This window comes from Saimiri boliviensis, chromosome 2, assembly GCF_048565385.1.
Source record: "Saimiri boliviensis isolate mSaiBol1 chromosome 2, mSaiBol1.pri, whole genome shotgun sequence".
Lineage (NCBI taxonomy): Eukaryota > Metazoa > Chordata > Mammalia > Primates > Cebidae > Saimiri > Saimiri boliviensis.
Window position 1 is genome coordinate 170,936,775 of NC_133450.1, and position 26,966 is coordinate 170,963,740.

The 26,966-nt window shown below is 39.3% G+C and overlaps 1 protein-coding gene across 3 annotated transcripts in view; it reads left to right on the forward strand.

Moving 5' to 3' along the window:
- The window catches only part of SH3GL2 (SH3 domain containing GRB2 like 2, endophilin A1), a 208,807-nt gene extending 182,397 nt beyond the window's left edge, over positions 1-26,410 (forward strand). For all 3 annotated transcript variants that reach the window (XM_039475016.2, XM_074394892.1, XM_074394893.1), the window contains exons 4-9: positions 14,742-14,885; positions 15,722-15,855; positions 17,733-17,891; positions 19,527-19,630; positions 22,654-22,784; positions 24,828-26,410. In XM_039475016.2, the coding sequence (XP_039330950.1) occupies positions 14,742-14,885; positions 15,722-15,855; positions 17,733-17,891; positions 19,527-19,630; positions 22,654-22,784; positions 24,828-25,027 (872 nt within the window). In that variant the 3' untranslated portion in view covers positions 25,028-26,410. The remainder of the gene's footprint in view (positions 1-14,741; positions 14,886-15,721; positions 15,856-17,732; positions 17,892-19,526; positions 19,631-22,653; positions 22,785-24,827) is intronic.
- The last annotated feature ends 556 nt before the right edge of the window (positions 26,411-26,966 follow it).

The window sequence follows — 26,966 nt, forward strand, 5'->3', positions numbered from 1 at the left end:
GTGCTCAGCAGCGCCCTGTGGCCAGTGGTGCCCATAATAGATAGAACAGCATTAGATAGTTTGCCTTTCTGTTCAATATATGTTTCATGTTTACCTCCTTGGTTTATGTTTATCAGTGGGTTTTTTTTTAATAGAGAAATGGACCCTTCCTTTAGAATTAACATATTTTCAAGCTCTGGATTAAAAAAAAAAAAAAACATTTCTGAAAGTCTGTTCCATGACCCTTGAATAGAATTATAGACATAGTTGGACCATGTACCCTTTCCAGCCTTAGCATCCTTGTAATGAGAGAGACTTTTTCAGTTTGCACTGAGAAGGTACTCTTACCCTGATGTGATCATCTAATACAAATTTCCAAACTGCTTACATAAAAAGCAGCTTGAATGTGAAAAATGTTGTACACAGTAGGGATTTATTTCTTCTTGGAAATGCTTTTCTCTTGAATGCCTAGATGGTCTAGATTTTTCCAGCATTTCTGAGATTTCGGTTATTAAATTGGGGTCATTTGATATCTATTTAGAATATTTTAATAATTTCAAATCTCATTTGTACAATATTGCCCTTGGAAATAAAAGCCAGCTGTATTCGTTTCAGCATGTCCCATTAGTCCCTGGAAAGATATTCTATCAAAATTAGTGTACTTCTTTTCCCACATGCTGTGTTCTTAATCGTCTTCCAAAGATGAATAAATATAGTGATTATATTTGGTGACTGTGGAACTGAACATGAATACATGTATTACTTGGCATTCATGTAGCCAAATCCTTACTCTCACAACACCCTGAATTTGCTGTTTTTCTTACAGTACTGGATGACCTGTATTCATCTTCGCATCCTTCAGAGTTCTTAGCATTATGTGTGGTACATTGTTTGCCCTCAATATGTCTGCTGAATAGGTGTATGAAGGAATATATCCATCCTTCACTTAAAGAATAAGGAATGTGTGCTGAGTCTAGTAGCCAGATCTTTTTCATTTCCAAATCCTCACAATGAAAAAGAATCAAAATGCATAAAGGACAGATACAAAAGCAGTTGTGAGGAAAACATTGTCAAGCTTCAAAGGAATAGGATCTTTCAAGAATAACTATATCAAAAAAGAAAATGTAAGTCAGATGATGGCTGAGATAATTCATGTACTGTATGTATCGAAGGGCTGGAGGCTTTTTCTACTTCTACATCTTTGGGAGAAATATTGAAAATTAATAGGTTCCTAAAATACTTGAGAAACCAAATAATTCAGAGTTTTAAGTCACCTAGAACTGGTGGATTAATGGTATTCGTTCCCTGTGTGTCTAAACAAAGAATGCTAAAGCCAGAACTTATTTAAAAGATTCTTAATAATAATAAATATAGTATATATTTAAAATGCTCTGTACATATATATCGAGAATTAAGCTAATGGCACCTCACATTAATAGTCCCTAAATACTGCAAATAAGTACTATACCTAAATCCTCAGCATGGGCTTTGAGATCTGGCCTGTGGTGGCCCCTGTGCTCTCTGTCTCTCCTAGTTACTTCTTCCTCTTGTTCACCCAACAGCCTTTAGTTTCTTCAGTGTCTCAAGTTCTTTGCTGTATCAGGAGTTTGCAGCGCGGTTCCCTCTTCTTCTGGTGGAATATGGGCCCTCATCTTCCCCTTGTTTGACAGCTGTCTTCTCACCATCCCTCCTCTCTCAGCTTATATATCTCCTCTGAGAGGTGTCTACTGAGTGCCCAGTCGAAATCAGGTCTATTCCAGTTTTGTATTCTCATGCTACCTTCACATCACTTGAGTTCCCCTCCACAGATCTCTTGAGAGGTTGCTCACTTCGATTTAAAATGGAAAGCACTTATGTGGGTTGCAAAGTCCTGAGGATCTGAACTCATTCGTATGTTCCTGGCCATCTCCATCCCACTCCTTCTGAGCCAGCCTTCCTGAAACACACAGCCACGTTGTTCATGGGGCCTGGCCAGCCCCTCTGCCTGAATCACTTCCTCTCCATGTCTTCTCAAAGCCTTCACTCAGGTCTCTGCTCAAATGTCACTCAATTTATGCAGATTTCCTGACCATCTTGTTTAAAACATCAATGCTTATAACTTCCTAAGCCTTTTCTTGTTTTACTTTTCTTAGAGCACTTAGCACCACTTCAGCTTGTCACTGCCACCACAATGCAGTGACTTGAGCATAGAGCCCAATTCTGTTCTTTTATTGCACTGCAAAGAGCCCAATTCTATTCTTTTATTGCACTTTTCATAGTATTTACTTTATGCAGCTTATGATTTGTTCACTATACTGCCTTTTTCCATTATTATGCTCCTATTTTACATTCTCCACATAGCAGCCAGTTCCATCCATTAAAGATGTGAATCACATCTTGTCACTCCTCTGCTTGTAACTCTCTACTGGCTTCCACTCTACTGAGAATTACTCTCAGCCTCGTTCCTGCCTCAGGGTCTTTGCACAGGTGTTATTCTGCCTGGAACACTCTTCTCCAGCCCCTGCTAATGTCTGCTGCTCCTCCTTACTGCACCTTTAGTCAAATGCCATCTCCTTGCACCATCCTTTCCTGGCCCCCCTATTGAAAATAGCTTCTCCTCGTCCCTCTTTATATTGTTTCCTGTCAACATTTGAAATTATACTCAAATTTATCTTTTTGTTTATTATTTTCCCATCACTCACATTTCTCATGTAGAACATAATCTCCAGAAGGGTAAGGACTTGTCTGTTTTGTTCGCTAATTGTAATAATGGAAACAGTGCCCTCAGTAAATACTTATTGAATGAATGCTGTTTATCTCTTCCAGTATATTGTAAACTTAGTCATTGAAGACAACATGTCTGTTTTACTTCTTTACATATACCCAGTTCCTAGCACAGTTTGGTGCTAGCAATTGATTAATTTGTTTAATGAATGAATCAAATCATGTTAAGCATATACAAACCCCGTCTTACAGCAGTAGCTAACTTTTCAGATAAGAGTCATGATCTGCAGGCTTTTACAGATCAGGATCAGAGCTGTTCCTCTGTGTAGTATCTATTTGGTGTCATAAACAATTAATATATTTCACAATTGCTTTGGGAAAAGTATGGATGTTCATACTCTTGTGTATAAAATCACTGGGCTGAAGCTATTAATAGACCATTTATATTTATACACATAGATTATAGTTGTGTCTATTTTCAGATGAGAAAACTGAAGCTGCAAGGTAGATTAAGCAGGTTTCCTGAAGTTATACAACAGAAGAGCTAGAATCTTTATTCAGATATTACTATCTCCAAAGCACATTCTGTTTTTGAAACAAAATGTCTTATGCTACAAAGTCTTAAACTACAAAGATGCCTCCAGACTTGGTGTGTGTGGCAAGTACACTCCAGGGTGACTCCTACAGATTCACACCCTTGTATAATCCCTTCCCATTGAGTGTAGATGGAACCTGTGACTTGCCACAAACCAGTAAACATGGCAGAGATAACGAAATCACCTACTCACTACTGCCTTGATTTGATTACATTATATGGCAAAATTGATGGCATATCACTTCCATGAATATGCTATATTATGTGAGACTTTCTTAGCAAATGATACAAGGGACATTCCCTTCCTGGTCTGGAAGAAGCACATGCTATGTTATGACACCCTAAGGAGAAGACCACATGTCAAGAAACTGGGGGTGGTCTCTAGAACTAAGGGTGGCCACTAGCCAACAGCCAGTGGGAAGCCAGAGCTCTCCATCATACTGCAACAGGGAAGTGAACAGCCTGGACTCAGAAAGACAGGAACCCACGTGAACCTGGATGCAGACTTGTCCCTACTCAGTCCTCCAGACAGCAAAGCAGCCTGGCTCACACATTGTTTGCAGCCTTGTGAGACCCTGATCATAGGATTCAATTTAGGCATGCCCAGACTTACCTGTGGAAACTGCAGGATAATGCATGTTTGTTGGTTGAAGCCATTGAGTTTGTGGTACTTTGTTATTCTATGTAGAAAACTGATAGACTGCGGTTGTTCCCAGCCAGAGCTCCTATTTCAAGCATATAGCTGTCTGCTGGGGCCATCAGGCTATTTTCCCAGTGGCTTTAGGCTCCCTACTTCCTTTCATTGAAGCAGGAGGTAGATTGGGAACACCTGTCACTATCATGTCAGCTTAAGATGAGGTCTCCTGAACCTAGCAGGGAGTGTAGGTCAGTCCAGTTCCAGCAAAGACTGAAGATATCTTTGTGTTTTGAAACATGATAGTGAAGAACACTGGCTCAGTGCCTGACACTTAGTAGGGGCTCAAGAATGTTATGCACCTTCCTTTCCCAGGGTACTGCAGCTCAACCTAGGGTATCTGAGCTGCTAACCCAGCAGTTTCTCCCTGGGCAAGGCCTTTAGGGAAAAATCCCACTGCAGGACCCTTATTCCATTAAGGTCATAGTATCAACCACCACCCTCTATGTGCTCTGAAAACCTGAGAAAGCAAAGACTCATGATGTTAGTACACTGAGGGTTGTGTATCTTTCAAATTGCACAAACTGTTTTATGCCCCTAGGGGACAGTTGCCTGCCCTCCCAGGGCATGCTGTGAGACCTGTGTTGGTACTGTGCAACACCTCATCTTGAGCTGGGAGATGTTTGCTGCCCCATGTCACAAGTTCTTAGGTCTGTTACTGTGTACTACAGCAGAGTGTCTTAAAATCCCTCCCCGCTGCTTCCTACTTGGGGAATAAAAGAGCTTTGTCACTTTGGAGAAAGGTGTTATATAAATACATTGTGTTGAGAGTAGCATGATCCAGTGCTAGGGTTGCCTATTTGTATAAGTTAGTAGGAAAATCTTCCTCTTCCCTTTTCTCAGTCTCTTCTAATATTCAACTACAAAAGAAACAACATAGATTTGAGGATATTTACCTGAGTTCTCATTACAATATAACTCTTGTGTCATTTAGTAATTGTTAGTGTGCAAAACAGCAGAGCACATTGCTATCAGTGCAGGAAGCATCAGAGAGCCACCGTTCAGACTTTAGATGCTCTGAGACTTCACCTAAGAAAACCAGGCCATAATATGCAATCATCACATGTTGCCAAAATGAAGTACTTGCTAAGATGCTATTTATTATGTAAATTTTGTTGCAGGTATTAAGTCCCAAATCTTATTTAGTGTGATTTGAAGATTTATACTCATATTACAATTGTAATCTCTGTATTAGACTTCACAAATTTAGTAAAAATAATTCAGAATTATTATTTTTTCTTACTTATCATGGTAAAATATACAGAACATGAAATGATCTTAACTATTTTTAAGTATACATTTCAGTGCTATTAAATACATTCATAATGTTGCACAATCACCACCACCGTCCATCTCCATAACTCTTTTTGTCTTTTAAAGTGAAACTCTATCCCCATTAAGTAATAGCTCCCCCTTTCCAACTTCAGCCCCTGGATACCACCATTCTTTTTAGCTCCGTGATTTTAATTATTCTAATCACCTCATATAAGTGGAATCATAAAACATTTGTCTTTTTGCGACTGGTTTGTTTCATTTGACATAATGTCCTCAAGGTTTACTTTTGTGATACTGTATATAAGAATCACCTTCCTTTTTTAAGGTTGAATAATATTTCATTGTGTGTAAATACTACATTTTTGGTATTGGTTCATCTGTTGATGGACAGCTGAGTTGCTTTCACATGTTAGCTGTTGTGAATAATGCTGCTATGACCGTGAGTATACAAATATCTTTCTGAAACCCTGCTTTCAATTATTTTGAGTAAATATCCAGAAATGGAATTGCTGGAACTTACAAGAATTCTGTTTTTTATTTTTGAGGAACCACTGTTCCCTTTTCCACACCATTTTACTTTCTCACTAGTGGTGCACAAGGGTTCCAGTTACTCTACATCCTTGCCCACACTTATTATTTTCTGTTTTTTTTTTTTTTTTTTTTTTTTTTTTTATGATTACCATCCTATGAGTGTGAGGTGGTATCTGATTGTAGTTTTGATTTGTAATGACCTAATGATTAGTGATGTTGAGCATATTTTTATGTGCTTTTTATCCATTTGTATATCTTCTTTGGGGAAATATCTATTCAAGTCTTTGCCCATTTATTAATACAGTTGTTTTAGGAGTTCTGTATATATTCTGATGTTAATCCTTTATCAGATATGATTTACAAATATTTTCTCCCATTCTGTGGGTTGCCTTTTACTCAGTACAGTGTCTTTTGATGCACACAAGTTTTTTTAAACTCTCTTGAAGTCCAACTTAACTAATTTTTTTTGTTGCTGCCTGTGCCTTTGGTATCATATCCAGGAGTTCATTGCCACATCCAGTGTCATGAGGCTTTTGTCTGTTTTCTTTTAAGAGTTCTAGAGTTTTAGATATAACAGTTACGTCTTTAAAGTATTTGAAGTTAATTTTTTATATAGTATTAGAAAAGGGTCCAAATTCATTCTTTTGCATATAGATCCATTTTTCCCAGCACCATTGGTTGAAAAGACTATTATTTCTCATGAGTGGTCTTGGTACCTTTGTCAAAAATCATTTGACTGTGTATGCAAGGGTTTATTTTTGGGCATTCTGCTCTGTTCCCTTGGCCTGTCTGTCTGTCTTTATGCCAGCACCACACTGTATTGACTACCACAGCTTTGTAGTAAGTTTTCAAATCAGGAGCTATGAGTCTTCTAGCTTTGTTCTTTTTAAGATTGTTTTTGCTCTTTGGAGTCCCTTGAGATTCCATATGAATTTTAGGATTCCTACAAAAAAAATGTTATTGAGACTTTGATAGGGATTGTATTCAATCTGCAGATTGCTTTTAATAATATTGATATCTTAATAATATTAAGTCTTTGAGTTCATGAACATGGGATGTATTTCCATTCATGTATGTCTTTTAAAATTTCTTTTGACAGTGGTAGTTTTCATTGTTGAAGTCTTTCACCTCCTTGGATAAATTAATTCCTGAGTATTTTATTCTTTTTGATACTATTGTAAATGGAATTACCCTTTTAATTTCCTTTTCAGATTGTTCATTGTCAGTGTATAAAAATGCAACTGATTCTTGTGTGTTGACTCTGTGTCCTGCTACTTTGCTGAATTCATTTATTCTAACAGCTTTTTGTGGGAAATATTTAGAGTTTTCTCCATGTAAGATCATATCATCTGAAAACAGATAATTTTGCTTGTTTATATCCAATTTGGGTTCCTTTCTCTTACCTAATTTCCCTGACTAGGACTTTCAGTACTGTGTTGAATAGATGTGGTCACAGTGGCCATCATTGTCTTGTTTCTGATCTTAGAGTAAAAGCTTTGTCTTTCACCATTTAGTATGATGTTCATTGTGGGGTTTTCATATATGACTTTTACCATGTTGAGGTAGTTTCTTCCTGTTCCTAGCTTATTGAGTGTTTTTATCATGAAAATGTGTTGAATAGTCAGCAGTTATTCCTGCATCAATGGAGATAATCATGTGTATGTGTGGGTTTTTTTTTTAACTTCATTTTGTTAATGTGAGGTATTGGATGGATCCATTTTTGTATATTGAACCATATGCTTGTATTTTAGGAACAAATGCTGCTTGGTTATTGGTATAATTTTTAAAACAGGCTTTTGAATTTGGTTTGCTAGTGTTTCGTTGAGGATTTTTACAGCAATGATTATAAGAGATATTGGTCTCTAGTTGTCTTATAGTGTCTTTGGCTTTATATCAAGATAATGCTTCATAGAATGAGTGGGAAGTTTTCCTTCTTTAATTTTTTGGAAAAGTTTGAGGACGGTTGGTGTTAGTTCTTCATATATTTAGTAGAAGTCACTGGTGAGGCCGTCAGATCCTGAGCTTGTCTTTATTGGAAGATTTTTGATTACTGATTCAATCTTTTTACTAATTATAGGTCTGTTCAGATGTTGTATTTCTTTGTGAGTTAGTCCTGGTAAGTTTTGTGTTTCTAAGAGGTTGTCATTTAGGTTATACAATTCATTGGTGTACAGTTGCTCATAGTACTCTCTTAATAATCCCATTTACTAATGTAGAAGCAGGATGAATCTCTCCACATTTTATTTCTGATTTTAGTAATGTGTGTCTTTTCCCTCTTTTTTTTTTAGTTCATCTAGCTAAATGTTTGTCAATTTTGCTGATCTTTTCCAAGAACAAACTTTTAATTTTTTCCGTCAATTAAAGACATCATTGACTTTTGATAGGTGCTGAAGAGGCAAGTGTATTTTTAGCTGTCGGTTGCCATTTCAGTGAAATAACTGTCAACTGTAACTTTCTCCAAAAGTGGAAAAACAGAGAAAAAAACTAATATTGATTTAGTGCCTGCTTTGGTTGTCAACACTGCCTCGTTTCACCATCACAATATTTTGAACCCTGCCCTGTGTTATTCCTTTGATGCCATGTATCCTCTCATTAATTGGTAGGAGATGATAATAGATTCTGTTATAGGAGAAGGCATTTCTGATTTTTTTTATCTTCAAAAGGAGATTATATTTTTTAATTTAAATGTCACTTTGGTCCTCTGAATTTTAATGCTTGTGTAAAAATGTAGTTAGAAATTAATTATCCTTAATGAAATCTGACAGTTTTCTACAAGAAGGGAGAATAAGTTACCTTTGTGTTTTTCTTGAGCTATTCGCTTGATATGTATTTTTTTAAATTCTCGTTTTTGCACAGACCCATACTCATACTAAGACATGGTCTGGCTGTAGTATACATTGTTGCAGAAATTTTAAAAAGAGGAAGGATTTTATAAATAATCAAATTTTTCTTGGGGGTTTAAAAATAAGACCTACTGGTTTTGATCTCAGTGATGGTTTTGCAAAGGAGTCTGTTTCTTTGGTTTTGAAAATGTACATTAAAACTCTGTGTATGCTGACATAGATGCCATCTACTAATTTGTAAATGACTTCATCCACTTGTTCTATGGGATTCTAATGCATGTATCAGAGATTTTTAGATTGGGAAAGCAATACAGAGTTCAGTAGGCCAATCTCCTTATGTTGAGTGTGGAGGCAGAGGTTTAAGAGGTTAAGCTCGTCCAAGGTCATGCAGGTGGAACGATCTTCAGGCTCCTAACTCACATGGGCTCATCCTGCTTTCTAAATGATGATACTTCATCACCTCTGCATTTTTAAACACGTAAGAAGTGTAAGTATAGCTAAAGCTTTACATTTTGCTGCTGAGAAGTCTTAATTTGACCTTTTTTAATGAAGATGTAATAAAGCAATGAGAGCCAGTGCAGCCTTCTGGGAATCTGAGGAGAGAACAGAGAGCTTTTGAGAAAAGCTGTGATTCAGATTCTGGCTCAGCTTCTTGTTGGTACCTGTCCTTGGGCACCTTACATCATTTTTCTGTACTTTGTTTTTTTTTAATCTGTACAATGGAGAAACAAAACTCATCTCTTGTGTTTTGCAAGGCTGGATGATGTATACGAATTATATAAGAGGTAGGTACTTCTGAAGTGATAGCTCTAGGATGAAATCTGGTTATGAGCTCCAGTTTTTCCAATATTTCAGAGCTCTAAGTTTTCAGACCAGATAGTATTAATTATGAATACTAGTACAAATTATTTGGCATTTGTACTGCTCAAGATTTCTGCTTCTTTGGGCAATGAGGCTTGTTTTCTATACAACAGTTAGGGATGACATAGAAATTAAGTCACGAAAAGCAGTGAAAGGCTTCAGAAACCATGTTTCATGTGTTTGGTCTTCCCTGATGGATGCTAAAGCCGTTAGGGTTCCCCCATCAGTCAGAACACGAAGATGTGACTTGAGTACTGTGGCTGCCTGTTCTGTCCAAGTGCATCCACTGTATTCATCAACTCACACCAAGGGTGGGGGGGCTTGCATTTTCTTCTTCCCTGTTGGGATAGACAGATGTCCTGTCACTATGTTTTTATTTCAGATTTCACAGTGAAGGAAACCACTCTTGAGAATATAGCAGTTTAAATCAGGTTGTAATTTTTAAAAAATGAGTTACAAAAGGTTTTTCCCCAAGTACTCTTATCATAATCATCTAAGGTGGGGAGAAAATGGGGTGCAGAGGGCAGACTCATCCCTCATCCCTGCCCTTCCAGCAACGAGCACTCATTTCCATGCCCCTCTGCCTCTGCAACCCCAACCTGTGTTCAGATTTGTGCTGGGCATCTCCATTCCACAGACTGCTGGTTTCCAGCACGGCAGAAATCTCGTTTGTGATAAACTTTGATTTTGAATTGTAATAAATCAAACTTCACATTTTTTCTGTGTAGGGAATGCATCATTATTTCCAGTATAACCTACTTATTAGTATTAATTAATCTTTTTAAACTCCTTGGTGTAGGGCTCATGATTTAGCTTGCTCTCTTTTTTTGGGGAAATAAGAGCCTCTTTTCTGATCCTGGGAGATCCTGTGACCACTCTTTGTCATCCTCACATAAAGCAGATTTTCGTGGCATAATTTGAAAATAAAGTGCTTCCAAAGAGTCAGATTCCTAAGGGAAGATTGGAGTGAATGATGGCAAACCATATAGCTTTTTAGCCTACTGGAGAAGTGGAACTGTGCTCTTCTGTACTTTATGAAATGGAGTCAGGAAAAATGAAAAGACCCAGTGGTAGCCTTGGAATCCTTAACATTTAATTAGTGTGAGGGGAAAGTAGGCCTGGTGCCAAGAAGACCTGCTCTCTCAAGCCATCCTGTGAAACCACAGAGTGAGTGGTGTGATCAGATGGTATCAGCAGCCTGTAAGTGCCATGCCAGAGCACAGTGGGAGCTCATGGTGCTTTTGAACAGGACAGCTTTACCTAAGGGTTTGAAAAAAACGATGTGTATGGAAGCATTTTATAAAAAATTAAAATGTTTTAATGAAGTTATTCAGCCCACAGCAGAAAAGAGCAAGGAAAAACTGGAACCCACTGGCACCTCTGCATCTGTCTGTCATCCCCTCTAACTATCGACAGCCTTGTGGCTACTGCTTCAACTTCACCTCCTAAATCTTGCACAGCCTTACTTTGGACCAGTTCTGACTTTTGTCTGTGTAAGGAAAGGGACTCTGGGCAGTGCAGTTTCCTGTGCAACCAGGTTGTCAGTAGAGCATTCCAGAACACACGCTCATAGACAGGAGAGCCTGGAAGGGGGAAAGAAAGAATATTTTCCTCAGTGTCCAGTGCCTGTTATGTTTTCTGTGCTGGTTTTTGGTTTTTATCTTTGACCACTGGTAACAATCTTACACGTGAGGGATTTCTCAGGGATTCACAGCTAAGTAGCAAGATTTACAGCCTGGATTTTTGGCTATGTCTGTATGAGCTCAAAGCTAATATTCATTATAATGGACTCTGCTGTTTTTCATGGAAAGCCTTCTTAATGGACTCTACTGTTTTTCCTGTTTGTTTAGATTAGGAAATAAAAATATTAAAAACTAAGGTTTAGCAGAAGTACCGAGTTTTTCAGCATCCTCAGCTAGTTGCCACACTAGATAAGTAGCTGTAAGACAGACCGGGCAGTGACTCATATGGGCACTGCTTTTAGGTCAGAGGAAAATAACTCAGGCGGGGCTAGCAGAGCTTCCATTTTATTCTCAGCAGAGCTTATAGCTCCCTTTGGCTGTTCCCAGAATTAGAAAGCTTGTCAGGGATGCTACTGATGACGCTCTAGAGTTGAGAGTTAAGACTGAGCCTCAGCTGCCCCCTTTTGTCTTCTTTAAAAGATCGCATAAATTTTAAGGTAAAAAAAAATGCTCATTTTAGCAGAGGACAAAACAGTGGGGCCCTTTTGGGAATAGGTCAGCCTTTTATGGTCATCTTCCTGCTGTTTCAGTTTACTCAATAAATTTCCTTCTGGGAATCACCTAGAAGTAGAGTCATACAGCCTAGGTTTGAAAAAGAGGAGTCGGGCTCATTTAGAAGAGAAAGGACATAGATCTCTACGGGTGCATACAACTTGGTAAAGCAATGCAGGCTGAGACTATGTAATAGGAATTTGAGTGCTTTAATTTGTATTTTCCAAGCTCACTCTCAGTGTCTTAAAGTACTGCTTTAAACAATCATTTAAAGATAATTCTGTTAGCTGGGTGCGGTGGCTCAAGCCTGTAATCCCAGCACTTTGGGAGGCTGAGGCCGGTGGATCACGAGGTCAAGAGATCGAGACCATCCTGGTCAACATGGTGAAACCCCGTCTCTACTAAAAATACAAAAAATTAGCTGGGCATGGTGGCACGTGCCTGTAATCCCAGCTACTCAGGAGGCTGAGGCAGGAGAATTGCCTGAACCCAGGAGGTGGAGGTTGCGGTGAGCCGAGATTGCGCCATTGCACTCCAGCCTGGGTAACAAGAGCGAAACTCCGTTTAAAAAAAAAAAAAAAAACTGTTAACATTTAAAGATGGTTAATCAGAGGTCTGATGATATTTTTAATAACATTAAAATTTCATTAACTCAATATTATTAATACAAATGTAATAAATTTTTGAACCAATTTAAGAGCTAGTCTCTTCAAATATGTGGATTAATAGGGTTTTTTTTTTTTGGTTATTTGAAGTAGATATGCTAATAGAAAATGGCTTTCTTCTTTCTTCTCATGAAAGTATAAAATATATCCAAGATATTCTTAAGTGGTAAAAGAATAAAGTCCTTCAAAGTTGAACAACATTCGAAATGATGAATTTGAAAATCAGCCACAATGTATTAAACTATTTAGAATTACTTACCTGGAAACCTTAATAGAGTCAAGATATAAGCACTTATCACATCCAGCTTTTATAAAAGGAATACGCTCTTTTATAAATGTAAAATGACCCTCATAGGATTTGTAGGGATTAACTCAAGTGCAGTTTCATTACTCTGTTCTTTCTTTCCTTCTATTCATTCTGTACTTTTTATTGCCTGGTGTTTGCTTATTTTATTTGCACTGTTTGCTTTTTATTTGTGCTGTCATTTTTCAGTGTCCCCCTAGTATACTGTACATATTAGCCATGATAATATGTATTATGTTTGTTGCCCCTGTCTATGTTACTTGTCACTGTATTGGAGCACCTTGAGGGTAGGGACTGTGTCCTTCCTGGATCTCAGATATGGCTTACTGCAGAAAATAATGATATTTTCCCCTTAAAAAATGATTCTGTGGGTCTCTCTCTCTCTCTCTCTCTCTCTGTCTCTCTGTCTCTCTGTCTCTCTGTCTCTCTTTCTTAAGAGACAGAGTCTTGCTGTGTCACCCAGGCTGGAGTGCAGTGGCACCATCATAGCTCACTACAGCCTCAAACTCCTGGCTTCGAGCAATCTTTCCATGTCAGCCTCCCTAGTAATTGAGACTACAGATGAGTATCACCACATCCTGATAACTTTTAAATTTTTCTGTAGAAGTGAGGTCTTGCTCTGTTGCCTTGCTGGTCTCAAACTCATGGCCTCAAATGATCCTCCTGCCTTGGGTACCCAAGGTGCTGGGATGACAAGCATGAGCCACCACACCTAGCCTGCATTTTCTATTTTTCAGATTTAATGTAAGATTCCTTTTATATGAGAAAATAAGTGAATCTTGTATTTTTCCAGTCACCACCAGCCTTTACATGTGTTGTTAGCCTGACTAACTGCTACATACTATTTGGTTCTAAGTTTAAAGGTACTTCCCTCTAGGAATCCTTTGCAATGCCCCTCCCTAACAGACGAGGACAGAGCCATATATCTGGGACTCTCTACAATCCCTTATCATGGCACTTGGTATATATACTTCACTCTAATTGATTTTAAAATAGACTCTACCCTCCTTTGTGAAAACGGGGGCCATAATTATCTTGCTCATTGTAACAGGGTTACAGGATGTCCACTCCTGATAACTTTTCTCATCTCTATTCAATGCCTCTAAGACTCAAAGTTTAAATAAAAGCCTGTGTTAAATAAATGTTCAAGATTAAGTGTCAGCCACTGAATGCTGGAAGTACCTTAAGCTGTGATTCTATCTGGGGTTTCCATGACAATGGGATTTGAGGTGTAGTCCTAGGTTAATATGTAATCCTAACTAATTATGAACCTGAGGAACCTAGGTATCCTAGTGTCAATTAAATCATAGGCTTTAACAATTTTTTAATAAAACTGTTTTTGCCACTAAAACTAGAATTGCTTTTTAGGCAACTTCTTTTATAAAAACAAAAGCAAAGAAAGAGAAATTGAAATGCTCTCTTTGAGGCACAAAACTGATTTTCTCTAGTTATGTGCTAGAGAAGCGATTAAATCTTTTTAATAAACACAGTATTTTGTTGTTCTTGGGTCTGTTTACCATCAGATCTTAGTTGAGAAATGATTCTGAAAATAGTTCTATTTCATACATGGTATAAGTGAAACAAGGCATCAAGTTCACTCCGCAAGAATTTACTATTCGTTCCTTACTTCAATCCTTAGACTCCTAGAATAGAAATACGAAACTAGAATAAAATTTAAAGATCATCACATAATCCAGGAGTTTCTTAAAAGCTCTCCATGGAAGCACCCAGCTCCACAGAGTCACTGTAGGGGCCACCACAATGAAGGGAGGATGGGGAAGGGCACACAGTGATAGAATTTGAGCCTGTACTCCTGCTTCACCTAGAACAGCATTCCTGTAATTCATTATGATATCTTAAGGGAGAGGGAGAGTTTAGTGCTTTAAAAAAGTGATTGATTCGACTGACTATGGAGAGAACACTGGAGGGTACTGAAGGTACACTTATCAGTAGCTGAGCTGCTGCGTCGGCTGCTTTGAGACCTGATCCTCCATCCGGCCCTGTTCCTGCTGTGTCACATCGCCTACTCTGAAAGCTTGTTCTCTCTTCACCTTCAGCTTCCAGAGCTAAGCTCAGCATGATCAACACCATGTCAAAAATCCGTGGCCAGGAGAAGGGGCCTGGCTATCCTCAGGCAGAGGCACTGCTGGCGGAGGCCATGCTCAAATTTGGAAGAGAGCTTGGAGATGACTGCAACTTTGGTAAGAAGTGATTCCTCACATTATAATTCTTTCATTTGTCTGTGGGATTTTGGTGCTGGTAAGAAATTCTATAGGAAATCAGTCAAATAATTTTATATTTTGATTTTTAATTTGGGATGGGCCAAAAATTTGTTTTCAGAATTATTTCATCTGCTCTAAGGTGATTATCTTACAAGTTTTCTTCCTCCCTTCCCCTCTTGAGACCTTAGCCTTTACAGTAGCTTTGGTTGACATATGCAGATGCCTCCTCAGCACTTTCTGTTGGGTGTTTCTGGCAGTCACTGAGTACTGAAGCAGAGTGAGCAGGCACAGTCAGCATGATTCAAGGCCCTGCCACCTGGGCTTTTTCATAGATCTTCACTTACTTGTATATAGTACCTAGTTCTACCGCCCAAGGTGAGACATGATTTATTCCTTCACCCTGTCCCCTCAACACTACCACAACCAACATCTTATGCTTTCACCCCCTTGTGATAATGGGATCTCCTTCCTGGTTGAACCTTGCTATTTCTGGTACTTGTTTCTGCTAAATACATCGGCCTTAAGCTTGTCCCATGTTAGGGAAAGCTGGTACTTACAAGAGACGGCAGGGGGCTTCCTAAATTTCTTTTGAAAGGAAAAAGTAACTGTTACATTCTCAATGAGAGATATTTACCCTCGTAGGGGGCATCGAGTCTGTTGCCTAGAGTGAACTGAAGATACTTATTCTCTCTTGTCTGTTGTTGTCTTTAGAAGACAAATGGTAATCTTTTGGGTTTTCATCTTTGAAGGGCCCTGTTACTGCGAGCGCACTTCATCTTTATTCCGTAACATCGAAGAGCTTTGTTCTCTCCTAGGCCCAGCGCTTGGTGAGGTGGGGGAGGCCATGCGGGAACTCTCGGAGGTCAAAGACTCTTTGGACATAGAAGTGAAGCAGAACTTCATTGACCCTCTTCAGAATCTTCATGACAAAGATCTTAGGGAAATTCAAGTACGTACAATGCATCTTCTGGAAAGTGGGCAGTTGAAATCATACAGACCCAGATGCCCTTTTTCTTTAGAAAACATTTTTTAGCTTACGCTTTGTGTTGTCAGCTCTGGGCACATAAATCACAAAACAACTCAGTAAGACAAAATGAGAAAAAACAGAAATGTGATACTTTTCAGCCTGATAAGACTGTCCCACTCATGAGGGTTGTCTCTGACTTCTCTGATTTTCATATTGAATAGCTTTTTTCAGACTTACTCTCCAGAGAATAATATTCTTTCCCTGAGAATACATAGTTTTATTAATTATTCTGTGGTTTGCTGGACTGATTTCACCCACTAAAATTTTAGTTGTACTAGCTGTTGGCTTAAATAAATAGTTATTCTATCACTCTATAAGCATATATATATATATTTTTTTTTTCAAGGCCCCAAATTAGATGGAAGCATATGTTTTTATATCAATATTTTCATAATGGTTGTTAGGATTGAGGAAGAATACCAACTATCCTTTTTCTAAAACATGTAGAACAGTTGAGCTATTTCTAATAAATAAAGTTCATATGTCTCTGAGTGTGGAATGTTTGCTCACTTTTTTATCTTAGAAATATTTGTTGAGCTTTTTTGAAACTTAACTTTGTTGGGTATAAAATGGATTGCCATAACTTGAACTAAGGCCTCCTCCTCCTTATTCTAGCTTAAATCTCCTCTAACGTACCATTTGCTCAAGATTATAGAGTTAGTAAGTGGCAGACTCACCCTAAATCCAAAATACAGCTCTGACTCCAATGCAGTACCCTATAGCTGACTGTAAAGTTCAAATGTTTATAAAAGAAGTTTCCTTCCAAATGAGGATTTAGTTTGGATCAGGGCATGGATGGGGAGCAGGGGATACAGTGTGAGGGAAGGTCGAGAATATTATTCTTCCTCCTTTTCATTTTTTTTTACCACACCCTACTTTGTTTTCATTTCCTTTCATTCTGCTCCATACATACCCAGTAACAAGGAAAAATCCAGCATTTTCCTTCATCCATTAGTAGTGAAAGACTGTAGCTATTGGGGGAAAAATACTTTATAGCTTTGGAAAACTACTCTGCCACCTGGTCACTAGAGGTGACGGGCAGAGCCTGGGCAGCCATCTGCTAGAGATGGTGCAGGAGGGGATTGAACCTCAGTGTGGAGCATTAGGTATAATCCCGTCTAAGGTCCATTCCAAGTGAGATTTTGTTCTTGAGTTTCATTATATGTCAAGTGAGAGGCTTAAAATAAATCAGTGGTTTCCTGAAAGCTCCACCAGTCAGCTGGGGCAAGTGTTAAGATGTAGATTCCTAGGCCCCAGCCCTAGGTATTGATTCAAAAGATCGGGAAATCCCTATTTGTAATAAGCAACTTGGATGATTCTAACAGAACGGATAATTGTAAAAGCAAGAATGCCGTTTATGTCTCACTCAATTTCAAGGAAAGTGTTTTTCCTCTGGCTTCTCATGAGACACCGTATCTCTTGAAGACGGGGACTGTGGGCCCTGTGAGTGTGTCCGTTCGACATGTGTAGTGCATGTACCTTCTTCTCTGTTTCTGTCATGGGCTGGAAAGGCTTAGTCCAGCTTGGCTTTGGCCCGACAAGGCCAGAAAATAAAGGGCACTCATATTCCTACAATTTATCTTTTATTCTTAATTATTTTTAAAGATAGTCCTCCATATTTAGCCTTTGAAAGCATTGGCCCCATTGATGCATGTTTCTTTTTTTCTGCAGTGACATTGTACTTTAAAATTTAGCCTATCTTAATTTGTAAGTTAATGGACGTGATGGAGAAGTGAGTTGCAAATAAGCTTTTTCCATAAGCCCTTCCAAAGCTTGTTCCTGGCCCTTGCCTTTTTCAGCATCATCTAAAGAAGTTGGAGGGTCGACGCTTGGATTTTGATTATAAGAAGAAACGACAAGGCAAGATTCCAGATGAAGAGCTTCGTCAAGCTCTAGAGAAGTTTGATGAGTCTAAGGAAATTGCTGAGTCAAGCATGTTCAATCTCTTGGAGATGGATGTAAGTGACTCTCCTGTGGTTTTCAATTTAATATTATCAAGGCACAGCATTAATGTGTTAAAGAGCCTAACCCTTAAAGCATTAATATCTGATTACACCATATGATAAGAACTTCAGTAGTTATGTCCTTTAAATAATTTTAATAAAGTAGACTGAGAAATAGAAAAGTTTTTTCTGCCTTTCTGTAGTTTGATTTAACCAGATTCTTGTCTGCTAATGAATCTTAAAGTACAGATTCTTCCTAACTTATGATGGGGTTAAAGTCTTGAATAGATCATGTAATTTATTGAATAGTGCATTAAAATTCAAAAACAGAGTGGTTGTGTGGTAATAGAAGTATAGTTTCTACTGAGTGCATATCACTTTTGCACCGTTGTAAAACCTACGAATTGTTAAGTCGGGGACATCTCACTTACCAACATGGAAAGATAAAGAATATTTCTGATGATCTATGCATAAATTCAGTAGAGGCCATTGTGGAGCACGAGGCATCAGTAGTACTGGTGCCAGTCCCAGCCCAGAAAACCTAGAGGTGTGATATCCAAGGGCAGGAGCATATGGGTACCCTTCCCTAGAACAAAAAGAGAACAAATTTGCCTTTCCTCTGCTTTTTGTTCTCTCTGGGTCCTGAGCTGAGTGGATGGTGTTCACCTGCATAGGGAAGGGCAGCTCTTCCTTAGCCTACTGAGTGAATGCCAGTCTCCTCTGGAAACACTCTTAGAGACACCCAGAAATAATGCTTTGCCACCTATCTGGGGATCCTTTAATCTAGTCAAGTTGACAGCTAAAATTAACTATCACATTGCCTACTCCTGACTGTGGCAGGGGAGGCATTTGAACATATCCAGACTTTCCTACCACCTGGAGACAGTGTAGGTTTGTGTTTATGTAAAACAACCTGTGTCCACCTAACTCCTTGAGAGGAATACTGTGGGCATGAGGGGTGACCCAAATCACAGTGCTCCTTCCCTGCTACCCAGCACCCCTCCCCATCCCCAAATTCATGGGATAACACTGCCTCTGTTGGCTTGGAGGCTGCTGCCCAGCCGGATCATAATGTGAAACACAAAATCAAGAGAAATCAATCTTTGAATGTTAGAGCAGAAATGAACTCAAGATGTCATTTGATTCAACGTTTCTACATTATAGATGAGGCTCAGAGAGCAGAGAAGATTCTCATACCATATCGCCTCTCCGGGTGCGTTATATGAGATATTACCATATTTTTATTAAGAGGACCAGTATTAACAGCATGAAAAATGTAGGGAACAAAGAGTCCTTTGGCCAGTATACCTTCTTTCCCATAGGAAATCAGTAAAAGAAGTCAAATCCCAAATACAAGATGGTGGTTAAGCATGAGACTCTATAGAGCGATGTGATCTTCCTGAGGATTACTAATGTTGCTTCTCCTCATGGTACTGATATGCATGGTTCTAAGCATAAGGATGCTTTCTTATCCTTGATCGATTTGAAACCTGCAGAACTATCTATCTTAGTTGGCTTATCACACAGTCATCAGAACCATCAAGCAGGGGCTGTGTGCTGAGGGCAGCTCTGCTGTATGTATGAAACAGTAGTGGCTGCTTAAGGATGGTGATGTGGAAACTAAGGCATGATTTTCCCATCCATCTGCAGATTGAACAAGTGAGCCAGCTCTCTGCACTTGTGCAAGCTCAGCTGGAATACCACAAGCAGGCAGTCCAGATCCTGCAGCAAGTCACAGTCAGGCTGGAAGAAAGGTATTCTACAGTTCCGTGCATTTCACATTTGCATTTTCTTGCTATAAAATGATGTAGAAAGAAATGGAAATCATAGAATACATTTGAAGACAAACGTCTGCCAGAATTCCTGCTTTTTCTGCAGAGGCACCTTATGTATTGTTGGTTTTGATTTTGTTTTATCTTGTGCATTGTTCTGTTGAATCTAATTTTCTGTTTATGAGAGGTCGATAGTTGGATTATATTTTGGCTGCCACAGGTGGGACACCAGGATGCTACTGCTGATAATGGATGCCATTTGCTGGGCAGATGTCCCGTGTGGGTACTGGATACATATCATCATCAATCTTATAACAGCCCTGTAACCTAAGTATTTTTAGCCTCGACTAACAAACAGATGAGTAAACTGAGGCTAAGAGAGGTGAAGTAACTAGTCCAGGGTTACTCAGTGGTGTGACTGGAGTTCACAACCAACCATAACCTCTTTGAAAGGCTGTTTCTGGCTAGGCATGGTGGCTCACGCTCTTAAGCCCAGCACTTGGGGAGGCTGAGACGGGCAGATCACCTGAGATCAGGAGTTTGAGACCAGCTTAATATGGAGAAACCCCATCTCTACTAAAAATACAAAATTAGCTAGACGGTGGTGATGCATGCCTGTAATCCTACCTACTCGGGAGGCTGAGGCAGGAGAATCACTTGATCCCAGGAGGCAGAGGTTGCAGTGAGCTGAGATCACACCATTGCATTCCAGCCTGGGCAACAAGAGCAAAACTGTCTCCAAAAAAAAAAAAGTTGTTTATTTTTACATCTTGTGTTTCTCTGAATGGTGATCAAGTCCTCTGCCATCAAAGAGAGCTGCTCTCACCTCCTTAGATGCACCTCACAGCAGGGCGGTAGCAGCAGGAACTACCATGTGAGTGCGGCTCTGTGGGGTCATGGGGCACAACCTGTGTGGCTACATACCGGTGGTCCTGTGTTATCTATGCCTTATTTTAATTTAGCCAGATTAAACAGGATGATTTTGCTGAACATATATACCTCAAAGGGTCACCTCAGCAGGCTTTTTTCTTAGGTTACATGGCCAGGTAAAACTCCCATAGCTAGCGGATCACATGGCTGAATGCATGATGAATACTCTGGTCATACAATTTCACACCACTGAAAACATTACCTATTTTCATTGTTTTTGTCTGGCTGATCTTGTCTCAGTATCTTCTTTGATTCATGGTTTGATTGAGCATTTTCCTTCAGTGCACCCTTGTGGAAATGTATGTAATGCTGAAGCCTCCAGAAAGGTTTTAAAACCACGTACTTAAGAATACTAAAGGAATGTTATGTGCCTTTTAATGTCTCTTGAGCATGAAGGGAGCACTTTCCTTTTTTCCCTCTGAAATATGTTCAAAATCAATATCATTCTACAGTTAGCATACCCTAAACCCTTGTTCTCCGTTGCAAATCTCTTAGGTACTTTGTTTATTGAATACCTGAGACTGTGGAAAATATTTAGGGGTGGGTAGAAGACACTTACTGGCCATACCTTTCCAATTTCCTGCTGTCTTCCCTCTTTTTCTCTTCTTCCCCATATCTCAAACTGCACATTCTCTTCAGAGCACACACTATATTTCCTTCTTCCCTCTGTCTAAACCTTTTCATGTTCTGCATGGAATAGCTTCCTTTCACATTTTCATTTGGAAACGACTCCTGTATATCTTCTAGTTCTTTCCTTAAGCCTTCTCTACCTTCCCTATGGAGAGGTAGTCTCCTTCCCACCTTCACCAGCAACTACACCCCTGTGTTCCTGTGACACTTTGTAGATATCTCTGACAGTGCTTACTAAAATTTATGGTGATCAGTTGTTCGTGTTCTGTCTCCCTTACAGAACATAATCTGTTTGTGTCTTTCAAGTAAACGGCACAAACTTGTTGGCTTAAAACAATACACATTAATTATTTTATAGTTTTGTAAGTCAAAAGTTTAGTACAGATTTCAGTGTTTGGAAATATAGATGTCTAGGGCCTGTATTGGTTTCTGAGAGCTTGACAGAACAATCTGTTTTGTGCTTATTTGGATTTTGCAGAATTCAGTTACATGGAGTTTTGAGCCTGAGCTAAATACTGTCATGAGAGAATAACTGAGCTGACTACATTTTAAGAAAAGATCAGAATCTAGACCAATCCTTTCTAATCAGTAACTAAATCCTGTTCTGTTGACAATATGCTATAGTAGAATTTTAAGTTTTAAAATTACTCCATGCATTTAGACTAAGCTTAATTTTCTTGATGCCAGAATTCATCCTATTTTCTTCTGCTTTTCATAATGAAATACAGGTTTATCCCAACTACATGGTCCATGGAATTATATAAATGTGTCTGTTTACCTGGAGCATATAGCACTGGGAACTTAATTCTTATGTACTACAATGGCTACTGATACCACTGATGACCTAGTTTTCCCTGACAGAAAAAGTAATTTGTCCAAAACTTGAGTTGTTGCACATGAATTATTCTTTTATATAACAAAAGCATTCCTTATGTTTCCATATAAGAAGGATGTAAATGTAAAAGTAATAAATAAATGTAAAACACTTAAAAATGTGGATACATAGGTATATATATTTATGGGGCACATGGCACATTTTAATACAGGCATTCAATGCATAATAGTCATATCATGGAGAATAGGGTATGCATCCCTTCAAACATTTATCCTTTGTGTACAAGAACTGTGTCTTAATTCATTTTTGTGTTCCTGTTACCTAGCACGGTGCATATTTGCACAAAGGACCCTGAATAAACAAAAGAGGAAGTGAGGGATTGGGAGAGAGAATGAAGATAGGTGAGGATATGGCCCCATAAAAAGGTGTGTATCACCAAAATCTCAGATACACACATACAAGAAAACTGAGGGTCCTTTTTTGATTTCCCACACTTCGTCATGGTAGAATGGTGGGTGACCCAAGCATATCCTGAATCTTTGTATTCATGTTTGTTTTTACTTCTTAACTGGCTACATAACCTTTCCCACCACTTTTCTTTTTATTGCAGAATAAGACAGGCTTCATCTCAGCCTAGAAGAGAATATCAACCTAAACCACGAATGAGTCTGGAGTTTCCAACTGGAGACAGTACTCAGCCCAACGGGGGTCTCTCCCACACAGGCACTCCCAAACCATCAGGTAAGGAGCTGAGACTGCAAATCGTATTGCACAGGCCTTGGCATATCCATTGGCACTTTTCCAGAAATTGTAGGAACAATCCAATCTGGCTGCATAGGAAATATGCAGTAATATATTTCTTATGGGGTGGTTTGTCAGGTAGAAACTCTGTTAAAGAATTCCTTTTGTCTTTTTTTATTGACCGTTTTCTTTCCTTCCTTTTCAGTTCTTCTCTATAAAACTTTCTTTGTCTATCCCTTTTTCTTCCTCAGTCATCAGCACACGTGAACATATTTTATTCTGAGCCTCTTTTGTGGTCATAAATCACCTTTCCTTGTCAGTTTGGCGCCACGAGTGTTATCTTTTTTCCTGCCTGTGCTCTCTGAATCCAGCCTGTATAAGAATGAATACCCTTGGGCAGCGTGTCCCTGTATGCATTCACATATAACCCACAGACAGCAAGGGGCTCCAGAAATGTGCTGATGAGCTGGATTTCTTGAGTCACAGAAGTGTGCGGTTAAATATGTTTGCGGAAGGAAGTATTTTGAATCCCAACACTTGCTAGGTTTCCTTTCCCATGCCTCACCTCTGATCGGTTTATCGTGCTGTTGTACGGAGGTTGATATAATTAAAGTTAGATGACCTTTGATCTCAGGAATATCGATGCATACCTAATAGAGCATCCTTTTCCTTGTCACGCTTGCTCTGCACGCCCTACACACAGATTACACAACAGCCTGTGCTGGAGACATTGTCAACCTCCACATTTGCTTGTTCAAAGTGGGAACCGTCTTATACTGGATATGGATGTTAGAGACAGGGAGCTTGCTTTTATTTTTCCTGCTTCCTCCCTGCTTGATGTTCTAAAGTAGAAAACTTTGTAACATGCTCTCAGGAGATTTATTAAGGGAAAAAGTGAGGTCTGAGCCAGCAGGTGGCGCTCTCTGTCCTTTGCGCTCAGTGCTTCAGGGAACGGCATAAGCAGCCATGGCTCCTGGAGCTGGCTACCAGGACTGGTCACAGAAATTGTGTATAGCTGTGCTTCTCCCTGCCTGGAAACCAATCATATGTTTCACTTTTCATCTGGAGACTCATTAATTTGCTTCTCTCTCTAAAATAAAAAAATAAATTACATTGTTTCCTTTCCTGCCACCTAGACGGCATGGGAGCTGTATGCGCTTGACTGAGTCTCTGTCGTCATGTGTGTGCATGTAATATTAATGCATTGGGTCATTTGGAAAGATCCCTCTTAAGATGTGAGTTCATCCTTCATTATTTTACTCAAGGTAGAGTACATTATTTTTTATGTGACATAGCTCCAGTGCACTCCATGTATTTATATATACAACAGTTTACCAAGTATAAATTTTATGATTTTTTTACAGAACCTCATTTAATAGCCACAGTAGTAATGTGTAGTAAGTCCTACTGTTAGACCCAGTTTCAGACACTGAAACTCAGAGTGAAGTACCTTGTGCAAGGTCGCAAAGAATTTCAACTTGGTGTTTTATATTATTCTGTTTTTACTACATTACAGCAGTTTCCAGAGGCTGGGATTGTTATATTAAAGAGTAATAACCGAACTGTTACTCTGAGATTGCAAAACATTGTCCATGTAATTAACCATACTTTTTCAAATATGCAGAGATTTTAAAGTGCTCACATGAGAGAATTCTGGCCATGCTGTGTTATTAACTTACATCATTATATGCTTCTTAAGTCATTATGCCTGTTATTACTGGACATTATCATGAAGGCAGACTTTAATGAACTTCCTGTATGTATCACAAGAATAGATGTGACCATTTTTCATACTGGAAACAAACAGGAATATATAGCGACTTCCAAAGGTCCGAGAAAACCTCTGAGGACTAGTAGAGGGCAAGATGCGCAATGCAGTGGACACTGAGGTCTGGTAGCAAGAAGAAGCTTCAACAGGAAGAGGAATGAGGGAGGAAAGCCAGGGAGCAGAAAGCCAGGTGGGTACAGCAGGCAGCAGATTCTGTGAGTTAAATACCCCTCATCCTCTTGTGTTCTTCTCTTCTCTCCTGCTCTTACTCTCAGGTGTCCAAATGGATCAGCCCTGCTGCCGAGCTCTGTACGACTTTGAACCTGAAAATGAAGGGGAGTTGGGATTTAAAGAGGGCGATATCATCACACTCACTAACCAAATTGATGAGAACTGGTATGAGGGGATGCTGCATGGCCATTCAGGCTTCTTCCCCATCAATTATGTGGAAATTCTGGTTGCCCTGCCCCATTAGGATGTTACGCTGGCTGGCTCACCTCCTCTTGACCCAGATAGTTACGGTTAACCACTGCTTTGGTAATGCTGCTTATAACACATCCCAAGTGCAGGCCGCAGTGGTCCACGTCATCCAGCCCCACCAAGTGTCTTTGGTTGACTTGTGGGCTCCCACAGGAGTCATGGTGATGGATGATATCCTCTTAGCCTGTGGGCATGGCATGTGCTTTTTAAACATCATCTGAGACCAGCCAGTAGTCACAGAACTGCTGTTTACACAGTTCTCAGGAGGCTGTGGTTTCTTAGAATATGACCATGAGCCACGCTACAGAAAAACCATCCCACCGAAGATATTGTCTATCACCCAGGGGACATCTGAAGGTCTCTTTGCATTTCTCCATGCAAAGAAGAGAAAGCTTTTGCTTTCACGGTGTCCCTTCCCAAATACGTGAGTCATGGAATTGTCAAAGAAAGCCTTCCCTCACCAGCAAATTGTCTCCTGATCTGAATGAATTTGTCTCTTAATGCATCCATAGAAAAGTGTTTCAAAGCATTCTCTGCAAACAGGCATCTCAGTTCTTTACACTTATGGCTATTTCTGAGGTATAGCCAGTTTTCTTCCCTCCTTGCTATTAAAGCCAGAGCGGTACTTCTAAATTATTTTTCAGTAAGACAGTTAACAATCAGCATTATTGTGAGAGGGGCTGAAAAGAGGAAATTCTCCTTTGTGAGAAATTGGGAAGAAATCTGGTATCCAAGCTAAAATTTCTTGCTGTACAGAAACTATGTATGTATTTAGACTATTTCTGAAGGGCACAGGGAAGGGGGAACAAGTATCTTCATTTCTGTTTTATTATGAATTACGTGTTTCATGAATCCATTTGACACAGAGACACAAGGAGAAAAACACTAGTAACCATTTTTCCACTATTCCATAGACTGAGAAACAGTAACTCCCTTTTCTTTCCACTGTTACCTTGTGTTCTTTGAACATCGTTTGTGCATATTCTGCCCTCAATGAGGACCAAATAAAGATGATTTTTGTGCTTAGCAGTTTAAGGTATGTGGCTGCGTATGCAAAACTCTTTCCCAGTTCAGTTGCTACTTTTACTTCTGCCCCTTCTATCCATCAGCTTCATTTTGTGTGTACAGTGCTGTGTGTATGCTTATCGGTGTTTTTTTTTTTTTAATCTGTATCAGTCATGAAAGTCCTGTTAGGTATCCAGAGTTCTATTTATCTAGCTGTACAGACTCTTTCAGAGGTTTAATGTGCTGCTTCCGACGTGCCACCTGCAGTAGTGGATCGTGTGGAGTGAAAGGCAAATCTTACTGCTTACTGTATAAACTCTCGCCATGGGAAGCATCGCTGTTTCCAATAAATATTGCTGAAGACAGAACCAAAGGCTCCGCTTCTTCATTTTGTGTCAGTTCTTTGGGTCTAACAATGGGTGGAAGGGGGCTGGTTTTAGTCTCCATTGCTTCTCATGCAGCCAAATAAGACCTGGTTCCAACTTCTTGTCTATGTCTTTAGACACAGGAAAAGTTTCAGCAGCAAGGAGGTAGCTAGCCTGGACTCTGGGACCTTTCTGGTAACCCCAGGAACCAGGAGAATTTGGGAGAGAAGAAAGTAAGGATAATTAGTTCTCATAGATATTAAGTGATATATCATTGGAAGTGATACATCTAAAGAATATAATGTAGGAAGGGCAAATAAAATGTATCTCTTCAACTGGCCTTTTATTTTCTTTCATGATTGAAGATAAAGAAATATACATGGAAATATAGTTTGATCAAAAGCTAGTATAAGGCCAATTTCTGTGGTTCACATCTGTAATACCAGCACTTTGTGAGGCCGAGGCAGATGGATTGCCTGAGGTCAGGAGTTTGAGACTAGCCTGGCCAACATGAAGAAACCTTGTCTCTACCAAAAATACAAAAATTAGCTGTGCGTGGTGGTG